General features: G+C 40.3%; 1 protein-coding gene across 1 annotated transcript; it reads right to left on the bottom strand.

Moving 5' to 3' along the window:
* Nucleotides 1-5,336: 5,336 nt before the first annotated feature.
* pimr123 (Pim proto-oncogene, serine/threonine kinase, related 123) lies at nt 5,337-11,140 on the bottom strand. The gene is made up of 13 exons (XM_067408190.1): nt 11,011-11,140; nt 9,758-10,510; nt 9,322-9,416; nt 9,005-9,052; nt 8,454-8,829; nt 8,134-8,310; nt 7,863-7,951; nt 7,558-7,594; nt 7,087-7,181; nt 6,194-6,572; nt 5,883-6,062; nt 5,629-5,717; nt 5,337-5,354 (listed from the first exon to the last, which is right to left on the bottom strand). Exons 1-13 carry the CDS (start codon nt 11,138-11,140, stop codon nt 5,337-5,339), a joined length of 2,466 nt encoding a protein of 821 aa, XP_067264291.1.
* Between the last annotated feature and the right edge of the window lie 1,004 nt (nt 11,141-12,144).

Genomic DNA, 12,144 nt, shown 5'->3' with positions numbered 1-12,144 from the left:
GTGCTTTTACTGTAATTTAGGCAAGCGCGCTCATAATAGAAGCGACACGGTTGAGAGCGCGGCTCATGGTTGCATAGCAACGACAGACGCCACGGGAGCGAAAGCGCATTGGAAAGAAGGAGAATGCCGGCGTGGCCGCGTATGTGACGCGTACTAGAGAATAATAATTATAATAATAATAAGATATTAATAATAAACACAGATATTGACTCGTATTACTCGTATAATACTCGTACTCGGCAGAAGTGCTTTATCCGTACCGGACACTCGTTTCAGCCGAGTATCCGGCTCATCTCTAGTAATTTACCTCACTTGCCTAGTAACCATAGTAACGGGTGCGCGAGCTTTCGCGCTTACTGCTATGACGTGGAGCGCGAGGTGCACTCAACATTACGCTGCATGAATTTTTAATTAGCCTACACTAGTAACAGTTCATTTTGTTACTGTATGAACTTAATCCTAGGAAAAGTTAAAAAAAAAAGACCTTTGTAACGAAATCCAAGACTTTGTATACCAAATTCAAGGCTATTAAGGCCTTAATTTTAGATTATCAAATTTAAGACTTTTTCAATGCTTTTAAGACCCCGCAGGTACCCTGTTTACTGCAAGCCACTTTCTGGTTTTTCCTCCAGCCCATCTAGATTTAATTTGGCCACTGCATGGGTCACAACTCCAACCAGCTCCTCATGCAGCTAACAATAGGTCTTCATTTGGACTGGAAGAGATCGCTGAGTGAGCTTGGAACTGGATCCAAAATGGAGATATCAGATTCAGGGGACAGAGTGAGAGAAAAAGGAACAACCATCTCAAGCTCTGTTAACTCAACCAGCGACCCACATGATTAAAACCGCTGTGCCGCCTCAGCAGATGTGTAACCCGAACCATGATCGGGTACAGATGCCTGACTTCCATCCATCGAGAAGAGAGCCAGGTGGAGAATTAGGCTTCATCAGTGAGAAGCACTTGCAATGAGGGAAGCCAGCTCCATCGAGAGCTAACCAAACGTGCTTCGCTAACAGACAGAACAAAACACAGATCATGTGTGTCATCCATGGTTAAAAAAACACAAGTGCACGGCAACGCACAACTCCTAAACTGTCTTGCTGCCGTATTTACTGGCCTAATTTGACACAAAATAGATGAACAATATGACATGATCTGTTTCCACACACAAACACTCATGCGGGCGGCTTCCAGACAAAGAAGCTGATGACTGTAAAATGCAGATACCGTTTTCTAGACTTGACACACTACTTTACATCACCTGACCTGACGACAGCCAATGAAACTGGCGTGACTGCACATGTTGTGCACTTTACACACCAGCACATGTGAAGCATTCCCATAGCATCAAAACGAAATGAAAGGGAACCTCAAAAGGGAACTGTTATTGCTTTGGCCCTTTTAGCACTAATTTTCAAATTTCTAACTGTTGTACTTATCAGGCAAAGACATACCTAGGCAAAAAATCGTGGTGTATTCTTTGATTCAGAGCTTAACTACAGTATATATAAACAAGCCCCCTGCAGACCATTATGAAAAAGCATGAGGTACAGTATGAGAACTTACCATGCAGGAGAAGGTGCTTTAGTTCCTTATGTTGATCTCTAGAAAAGATGGTATAAGTAATTTGTGAAATAACAGCCTGTACTGTGAAATTTCCTGCATTATTTTCCTTAATCGATTTATTAACAAGTGACGCCTGTTTCACACATTATCCGTCTGCAGTGCGTATGCGTTGCGTATTTTTTTACGCACCCATGTTAACGTATTAGAGCGTTCACACTGCACGCGGTCGCGGTCCGTCATTGCGTTCCAGGAGCGGTGCGTCTGCAGCAGTGCAGCGATCGTTTACGTACCGAGTCTATTTTTGCTGTACTGCAAGTGCAGCACAGCAGATTGTGTGTGGGCAAAATGAACATGGATTGACCTGAAATTGTAAAAAAAAAATAAAAAAAAAAAAAAATCCTTTATGTAAGTTACTAAATATACAAAGTAGTTTAAATGTGCATAATTTTATGCACATTTAAACTACTTTGTATATTTAGTACATTACATAAAGGATTTTTTTTTTTTTTTTGATTTAACGCCATGCCAGCAACAAGCTATATTCATGCCAAAAGGAAACATTTCAATTGAACATGGATTGTTGGATACACAGTTCAGTTGTATCATTTCAAAACAATTATTTTATTTTTTAAAAAATGAACAGTGTTTACTTGCATAATGCGATCAGATATGTTTTTCCCCATCGTTGGAGGGAAACTCGCATCCCAGCAGGCAATGACGTGACTTGGGTAAAGTTGGTTTTATATTCACACATTCGGACATCCGTATTCATTCAGTGGACATTCACAAGTAAATATGCCATTAAAACAATACTTGACTATTTTGATCGACTGTGAAAAATGTTGTAAGTTGACAATCGTAGGTTGTCAATATCATGTCGCTGCTTAAAATTCGCAAACATTTAATTTATTGCACATTTATTGGAAAGTCTGAATTTATCAGAAGTCCGAATGTGCGAATATAAAACCAACTTTACCCAAGTACGTGACAGGCGGACCTAAACCAACCTATTCAAAAACAAGGTGACATGGATGACACTCGTCTCATCGTTGAGGTGGAAAAACATAAAATTCTGTGTGACCCGCAGAATGTATTGTATAAATATTTGAATGCGAAGGAAAAGGCTTGGGAAGCAGTTTCGTTGACTGTTGGTGTCGACAGTAAGTTTTCAAATCTTTGTGTCATGTTTACGTGTACTAAACTACTCCAGCAACTGTCAATATATAAGCGTAATGAATATAACTTTACGCACTGCAAACGTGTGCTGTGTGAAAGCACAATGGCCGCTTCCTGCTTCAGCAACACATACGCACTGCATACGGACCGCACATGCACTGCAGACGGATTATGTGTGAAACAGGCGTGAGTCTTTATACTTACCAGAACTGTACATTACACAAGGAAAGGTCAAATATCAGATAATCCTCTCCTCAACTACCGATAATTACAAATGAATTGTACAAAACATTTAATAAATTCAAAAATAAATTGTTTCTATGTAATTTGCATGTGTGTTTTTAACCACATTTTATCCTTGTCTATATGGGACACTCTTAAATGTCAGACATCTCCCACTAACCTCTGAATTCATGTCATCTTTTATTACGGCTCTAATTTGTTTTTTTTCTGGGAGAGTGTACATTTATAGATCCAGCAAAACTCTATTCTTTCAGTAGTTATAAATTATACTGTTGTTGTAGAGAATATCATTTCATTTCATGCATCTTTTTTATAAAATTGTTTTTATTTTTTTTAAATATATGAAATAAAAAGGGGACTGTAATGTCATTGCATAATGTCCCATAATATACACACTGAAGAGCCCAAAAAATTATGACCAGTCATAGGTGAAGCTAATATCATTGATCATCTTCTACCTGGTGGAGGGAGTGAGATGATCTGGGCAATGTTCTGCTGGGAAACCCTGGGTCCGGCCATTCATGTGGACACCAATTTGACGCGTGCCACCTACCTAAACATTGTTGCAGACCTGACCTCCAAATTCCCCAGATCTCAATTCAATTGAGCATCTGTGGGATATGCTGGACTAAAAGCCACCTTGCAACCTACAGGACTTGAAGGGTCTACTGTCAGATATTACAGGACAGCTTCAGGGGTCTTGTAGAGCCCATGCCTCAGGGGCTCGGAGCTGTTGTGGCAGCATGCGGAGGACCAACAGCATATATAGCAGGTGGTCATAATGTTTTGGCTCATTGGTGTTTGTGTATATATTTTGAATATTAAATATAGCCAATCAGTATTAATATGGGGATAATTAGGAGGCCATGATGATGGATAGAGGCCAATGGGAAAATTTGGCCAGGATGCCGGGGTTATACCCCTACTCTTTTCGAAGGACGTCAGGGGATTTTTAATGACCACAGAGAGTCAGGACCTCGGTTTAATGTCTCATCCGAAGGACGGTGCTTTTTTTTAAAAGTATAATGTCCCCATCACTATACTGGGGCATTAGGACCCACACAGACCACAGGGTGAGCACCCCCTGCTGGCCTCACTAACACCTCTTTCCAGCAGCAACCTACTTTTCCCAGGAGGTCTCCCATCCAGGTACTATTGACCAGGCTCAACCCTGCTTATCTTTAGTGGGCAACCAATCTTGGGCTACAGGGTGAAAGCTGCTGCTGGTTGGTTGTGTATGGGGGGGCTGTAGGTGCCCATGAATTTTCCATCAGGGTTCATTTCTCCACTTCTGCAATGAAACAACACAGAACTCAGATTAATGTTTAAATACAATACACATAAAACAGATTTGACTTGGCAACTTCCTTGATTTTCACTAAAGACAGAATCAAAATATTAAAAAAATCTATTACCTCAAACCACTGAAAAAATGTCTGAGTGTCCCCTGCAAAAAAATCCAGCATCACTGGTCACCAGCATAAGGTATGCATGCTGGTCCAGCAAGGGGTGCTGGTTTGCCGGTTCAGCATGGGGTGCTGGTTTGCCGGTTCAGCATGGGGTGCTGGTTTGCCGGTTCAGCATGGGGTGCTGGTTTGCCGGTTCAGCATGGGGTGCTGGTTTGCCGGTTCAGCATGGGGTGCTGGTTTGCCGTTTCAGCATGGGGTGCTGGTTTGCCGGTCCAGCATGGGGTGCTGGTTTGCCGGTTCAGCATGGGGTGCTGGTTTGCCGGTTCAGCATGGGGTGCTGGTTTGCCGGTTCAGCATGGGGTGCTGGTTTGCCGGTTCAGCATGGGGTGCTGGTTTGCCGGTTCAGCATGGGGTGCTGGTTTGCCGGTCCAGCATGGGGTGCTGGTTTGCCGGTTCAGCATGGGGTGCTGGTTTGCCGGTTCAGCATGGGGTGCTGGTTTGCCGGTCCAGCATGGCGTGCTGGTTTGCCGGTTCAGCATGGGGTGCTGGTTTGCCGGTTCAGCATGGGGTGCTGGTTTGCCGGTTCAGAATGGGGTGCTGGTTTGCCGGTTCAGAATGGGGTGCTGGTTTGCCGTTTCAGCATGGGGTGCTGGTTTGCCGGTTCAGCATGGGGTGCTGGTTTGCCGGTCCAGCATGGGGTGCTGGTTTGCCGGTTCAGCATGGGGTGCTGGTTTGCCGGTCCAGCATGGGGTGCTGGTTTGCCAGTTCAGCATGGGGTGCTGGTTTGCCGGTCCAGCATGGGGTGCTGGTTTGCCGGTTCAGCATGGGGTGCTGGTTTGCCGGTTCAGCATGGGGTGCCGGCTTAGAGCTGCTGCGTCAAGTTCCTGTCATGGTTAATCTGCTGATGGTATCAGACTGACCCCATTGTTTAGTTGTCATTCATGCCACATCATCCATCTGAAATACAAACAGAAATCAGGTTTATTGTCTAAAAACATTACACAAACTGCACAGAAAACAAATGCACAACAAAGAGAGGCAACATTCTTTAAAAAAAATGGAAATTTAAGATCGCAGGCAAAAATATTTCAGAAGATCTACACATACTTGTCATAATTATGAGGATTGACCATGACAGTTGCAGCACACATTGAAAGTTAGCATAAGAAAGCTAATATCTACAGTCTGATAATTAAACCAAATCAAAAAGACTTCAAAATGTAATTAATACCTTAAACCAATCGTGGAGAAGGACATCGTCCAGTTTTATCCGCTTTTTTGGGTCCAGACGCAGGCAACAGCCAATAAAATCACAGCATTCTGTGGAGAAAGATGGGAGAGACGTCTGATTACTACCTTAAACGTCACAAATATCATTATTTATTAAGCCACTAGGCTCAGATGTTCCTTTTCCTGCATTGTTGCTTTGTTCTATCTACTAATATTCAGAATTAAAATGATCCTTGGCTGAAATGAAGATCTCACCTTGTGACAAGTCATTTTTGTTAACAATATTGTCCTTAAAGATTTTGTCCAGGTCAGAGCTCTGCGGAAAGTCCCAACACAACATTACGAACAACAGCACCCCAAGGGACCATACGGTTGCTGGCTCCCCATGATAAATGCCATCTATTTTGTACTCCAGGGGGCAGTACCCTTCTGTGCCTGGAAGAAAAAGATATCTGATTCATTAGTTTCTGTTAACACAGCATTTTGACTAGACTATTCATTACTAAGCAAAAAATTATTTGATGCTACAGTGGATCCCATTTTTGACTTTGAGAAATCATATATACCATCAAAGTACTTGTATCCCTCGCTGTTGAGGAATGTGCCACATCCAAAGTCAATTAATTTGACTTGGAGGGTGTTGGGGTTAATTAGGAGGTTTTCCATTTTAATATCCCGATGAAAAACTCCATGCTGGCAGCATGCTTGGGCTGCAAGTACTGCCTGCCTCATTATAACCCGTGCCATGTCCTCCTCACCCATAGGACCCCTGTAGCTCTGTAAAAAATCATCCACGGACTGACAGGGCATGGGCCGCTCTAACACCATGATGTAACAGTCAGCCTCTTCCTTCCAGTCCAGAAGCTGGACGATTTCCGGAACCCTGGACTCAGCTGCATGAATATGCAGCACGACCTCCAGTGGAATTGGTCTGGAATAACCATCCTAGAATACAAACAGGTGTTATGAGGAGTAGATGGATATAGGATTTAGACCAAACTGTTGACAGTGGTAATTTGTCTATTGAAAAACAATTTATAGTCTGTGATTAATGTTAATATGAGATGTATGAAATTGAAAACAGAGACTGAGAGGGAAAAACAGAGAGAGCACAGACTACTTACAACTCTGACATATTCTGCATTTTCTCTGGGGACAAATTTTATCGCCACCTGATGAAAAAAAAAAACAGAAAATGGATGTGCATTAGAATGATTTACAATTAATTTGTTCAAAGTTCACAAATTTCAATCATTAAACCTGAACAGACATGTACAGTTTCATGAATTAAATTTTAAACATGTAGAACATGTCTGACTAATTAAACAGGCCTGACAGGTCAAGTGCACTAAATAGTGAATATAAGACACACTAAGAGTGCTTGAATAAGAGATAGTCAGACGAGTATAATACAAGAATAATTATCTAGATAGATATTGTAAGTAATGAAAATTGATACCTGAATGTCATCTTCCAAACGGGTCGCTTCAAAGACGGCTCCAAAGCCTCCTTCACCCAGTTGATCGCCCATTTTATAGTTGTAGGAATTGATTTCTGTTAAAAGAAAAAAAGAGATGTTGGCATGAAATGTCAAGCAGTGACAGCATCTAATTTATCTTAAACTATTTCAACCAGATTTGTGATTCATATTAACTGAATATAGTTGCTTTTAAAAATTCAAGTCGCACTACAAGACTAGTGGTCATACATTTTTTACACACCTTCACCTTACAAACATATACAAAAGTACTGTAAATGAAATCTTGTTGAATGTTGAAAATGAATTATACTTAAAGTGCATATTAAAGTCATTGTAAAGCAAAACAACACTAAACTACTGATTAAAGACTGCTTCATGCCTGAATAAGAACAGACATTGTTTCAAAAGTTTGTGTGTGTGTGTGTGTTGAGCTGATGGTACCAGACTTACCCATAACTGATTCGTTGTCATTCTCCACGTCGTCAGTCTGAAATACAAACAGAAATTAGGTTTACTGTCTAAAAACATTACACAAACTGCACAGAAAACAAATGTGCAACTAAGAGAGGCAACATTCTTTAAAAAAATGGAAATTTAAGAATGCAATTAAAAATAATTCAGAAGGTCTACACATACTTATCATAATTATGAGGATTGACCATGACAGTTGCAGCACACATTGAAAGGTAGCATAAGAAAGCTAATATTTACAGTCTGATAATTAAACCAAATCAAAAAGACTTCAAAATTCATACCTTAAACCAGTCGTGGAGAAGGACATCGTTGAGTTCAATCCGCTTCTCTGGGTTGAGCTGCAGACAACTGCAAATAAAATCGCAGCATTCTGTGGAGAAAGATGGGTGAGATGTCTGATTATTACCATAAACTTCACAAATATCAACAAGACCATTATTTATTAAGCCACTAGGCTCAGATATTCCACTTCCTGCATTGTTGCTTTGTTGCTTTGTTCTATCTAGTAAGATTCAGAATTAAAATTGTCCTTTGCTGAAATGAAGATCTCACCTGGCGACAATTCATCTTTGCTCCATAATTTATCTTTGATGAGGTCCAGGTCTGCACACTTAGGAAAACCGCAGCAGAGCATTTCAAATAACAGTACCCCGAGGGACCATACGGTTGCTGGCTCCCCGTGATACCTGCGATCTGTCTTGTACTCTGGGGGGCAGTAATTTCGTGTACCTGGAGGAAAAAGACATCCGATTCGTAAGTTTCCATTAATACAGCATTTTGACTAGAATATTCATTACTATGCAAGAAATAACTTGATGCTAATTGATTCACAGCAGTGGATCCAATTTTTGACTTAGAGACATCATATATACCAGAAAAGTATGTGTATCCCTCGCTGTTGAGGAATGCACCACAACCAAAGTCAATTAATTTGACTTGGAGGGTGTCCAGGTTTATTAGCAGGTTTTCGGGCTTTATATCACGATGAAACACTCCACGCTGGCAGCATGTTTGAGCCGCGAAAACTGCCTGTCGCATTATAACCCTAGCCAAATCCTCATCTATGACGCCTGTGTAGTTCCGCAAAAAATCATCCAAGGACTGAGAGGGCATGGGCCGTTCTAACACCATGATGTAACAGTCAGCCTCGTCCTTCCAGTCCAGAAGCTGGACGATCTGCGGACACCTGGGCTCCTGATTTGCTACGATTTGCAGCGCAACCTCCAGTGGAGTGGGATTGAAATCATCCTAGAAAACAAACAGGTGTTATGAGGAGTAGATGGATATAGGATTTAGACCAAACAGTTGACAGTTGTAATTTGTCTATTGAAAAACAATTTATAGTCTGTAATTATTTGTTAATATGAGATGTATGAAATTGATAACAGAAACAGGAAAAACAGAGAGAGCACAGACTACTTACAACTCTGACATATTCTGCGCACGCTTTGGAGGTAAATTTGACCGCCACCTGATGAAAAAAAACAAAAAACAAAACAGAAAATGTGTTAGAATTATTTACAATTCATTTGTTCACATATTTCAATCATTAAACCGGAACGAACATTAATTAAATTTTAAAAACGTAGAGCTTGTCTCACTATTTAAACAGGTTTGACAGGTCAAGTGCAATAAATAGTGTATATAAGACACACTAAGATTGCCTGGATAAGAGAGTCGGACAAGAATAATACAAGAATAATTATCTAGATAGACACTGTAAGTAATGAAAATTGATACCTGAACGTCATCTTCCAAACGGGTCGCTTCAAACACGGCTCCAAAGCCTCCTTCACCCAGTTGATCGCCAATTTTATAGTTGTAGGAATTGATTTCTGTTAAAAGAAAAGAAAGAGGTGTTGACATGAAATGTCAAGCAGTGACAGCATCTACTTTATCTAAAAATATTAGATTTGTCTGACTCATATATAAATTGAGTTACTAAATTGAATACTATTTAAGTGAACTGTAATAGTCAAAATATACAACTCCTCCCATCCATATACACACATTTAAATCTTGTTGAATGTTAAAAAAATGTTTATTTCTGTGTTATTTGTCAACTACCCTTAAACAAAGTATGTTATAGAGTCCATTTAAATTATAACCTATTGAAAAGCTGATTAAAGAGAGTGTGTGTGTTGGGTTATGTTAGGTTTTTTTTTAACAAACTGACCGATAATTTCTTCCTTATCCTGCAGCGGGTTCAACTGAGATGACAAACTGTACTCTGGTAGACTGTAGTAGATGTCTTCACTCAGGTCATCATCAACTTGAGAGTCACCAGAGACAAATTCATCCAATGACTGGTGGTCACTCCAGTCATCATCGACCTGAGAGGCCTCAGAGACAGGATCATCCGATGATTGGTGGTCACTCCAGTCATCATCGACCTGAGAGGCCTCAGAGACAGGATCATCCGATGATTGGTGGTCACTCCAGTCATCATCGACCTGAGAGGCCTCAGAGACAGGATCATCCGATGACTGGTGGTCACTCCAGTCATCATCGACCTGAGAGGCCTCAGAGACAGGATCATCCGATGATTGGTAGTCACTCCAGTCATCATCATCTTGAGGGTCATGAATGACAAGTACATCCAATGACTGGTAGTCATCATCGCCTTCAGGTTCACCAATGATTGGTTCCTCTATGGACTGTTCTTGACTCCGTTCATTGACTTGAGGGTCGCTAACAGTTGGTTCCACCAATGACGGGTGCTCACTACAGTCCTCATCAACTTGATGGTCACCAACAGTTGGTTCCTCCAATGACTGGTACTCACTACAGTCCTCATCAAATTGAGGTTCACCAATCATTGGTTCCTCTAATAAATGGTCCTCTTCAACATAAGGGTCACCACCAGTGATAGGTTCTTCCGCAGTAGGAAGAACTACAGGGTCACTGGGGATCTCCTGAGAAGTCTGACCTAAAGAAGGTAATTACATCAATATTACCATATTAATAAAATACTCGTATTACTTGAGCTGAGCCTCTAAATTTTTGACTTTTAAACATAAAAAATAAGTGTAAAGCCAGTGCAGACTCCAATAAACAAAAAGAGTTACAGTCAAACCAAAATTTATTCAGACACCTTGAACATTTCATTCATTATTACAGTTTATTCACTATAGTTTAAAAAATGGTAATAAAATATGTCAAGATCTCAGTGTGAGAAAAAAACAATCTTAATAATTATGTCAGATAACATTTTCAGGTCAAAGTGTCTGAATAATTTTATCAATTTTACTGGTAGTCCACTGTATGAAGAATTTTTGGGAATAATATGTCACAGTTAACTTTATTCTGCTATCCTCACTTACATAAATGAACTATAGTGTAGTAAAAAATATAAAAAAATTATATCTAGTGTCCGAATAATTTTTGGTTTGACTGTACATATTCTCATAACATGAAAATCTTATTTACCATCATTATTCTCCAGAGGTGGAAGATCATCACCCCGGTCCACGATGTCATCTTGACCAGGGTGGTCATTGTTGTCGTTATTCCTGTCTCGCAGGAATAAGGCAGCTAAACCTAGTAAAGTGAATAGCATTTTGCTGGCTTTACTAGGTAACCGTAGACTGCAAGATGTAAAATCAGGTCAACGGTTTGTTATTTATCTGTGCAGATATAAATCGTGTACAGATAAAAAACTGTGTAATATTGGCAAATATATTGCGCAATAAATGATGTAAATAGAGTGCAAGCAAGTTGTAGACTCAAGCAGGAATCAAGTGAGAAACACAAGAAACACGCGAATGAACAACTGACAGCAATAAGCAAACTGAGCAAAGCAAGCAAATTTATACCTGGCTGCTGTGACGTCACGGTCTAATTGCGTTCCAAAGCCGCAGAGACGTGATTGGTCCATTCTGCGCTGTGGGCGGGATTTCAGCGTACACGCTATAGTATGTACATGACGTCACAGTCAACCGTTGTGACTGCTGCGGTTATGGCCACTGAGTGCAGCGAAAAACACACAAAACACATCCAAAACGGGAAAGAGTTTTTCGATTGACTGTACAAAATAGTTTTAATATGAAATCTGAAGTATATTTTTACAGATTGCCGAAAGCTACAGGCAGAGAAACGTGGATTTGCAGTTAGCATTTTGTGTCAAAATGTTGGATTTTGGCCGTATTGTTATATATTGTATTGACAACTCATCAATTAAATATTTACCACCTTATATTCTGCATAATTGGGTGTTTTTAAATAAACAGACAAAAACTATAAACGTTTTAGGGCAGGCCGAAATCACGTAAATTTCAATTCAAAATGGCGAAATTGGACAAAGAGTTTAGTTTGCTAGATTATTTTTGTCGGTTGTTTAACATTTACGTTATGTCCTATCAAATATGAAATGTTTAATTTAGCTGTACTTACATATATCTCGCACTTTATGACCGTTGAAGCGTGCAACCGGGCTCCTGTGAACGTAAAGCCCGCATAACGTTACTTTGATTTGATTGGTCATCCCAAATATTTTGACATGGACCCTTTTGACAAACTGTGACGCGTTTTAACGGTTATCAGTATCGTAAATCCTGCAGTTTT

This window comes from Chanodichthys erythropterus, chromosome 13 (genome assembly GCF_024489055.1).
Source record: "Chanodichthys erythropterus isolate Z2021 chromosome 13, ASM2448905v1, whole genome shotgun sequence".
Lineage (NCBI taxonomy): Eukaryota > Metazoa > Chordata > Actinopteri > Cypriniformes > Xenocyprididae > Chanodichthys > Chanodichthys erythropterus.
The sequence above is the reverse complement of the archived record's forward strand: the minus strand, read 5'-3'. Positions and strand labels throughout refer to the sequence as shown.

What these genes read in the sequence shown, in the direction of transcription:
- pimr123 (XM_067408190.1), bottom strand. Translation starts at nt 11,140, where the DNA reads ATGCTATTCACTTTACTAGGTTTAGCTGCCTTATTCCTGCGAGACAGG. An exon ending in ACCTCTGGAGAATAATGATG is followed by an intron (nt 10,511 to 11,010) that starts GTAAATAAGATT and finishes TACCTTCTTTAG; the next exon opens with GTCAGACTTCTCAGGAGATC. An exon ending in TTCTCCACGACTGGTTTAAG is followed by an intron (nt 7,595 to 7,862) that starts GTATGAATTTTG and finishes TTTGTATTTCAG; the next exon opens with ACTGACGACGTGGAGAATGA.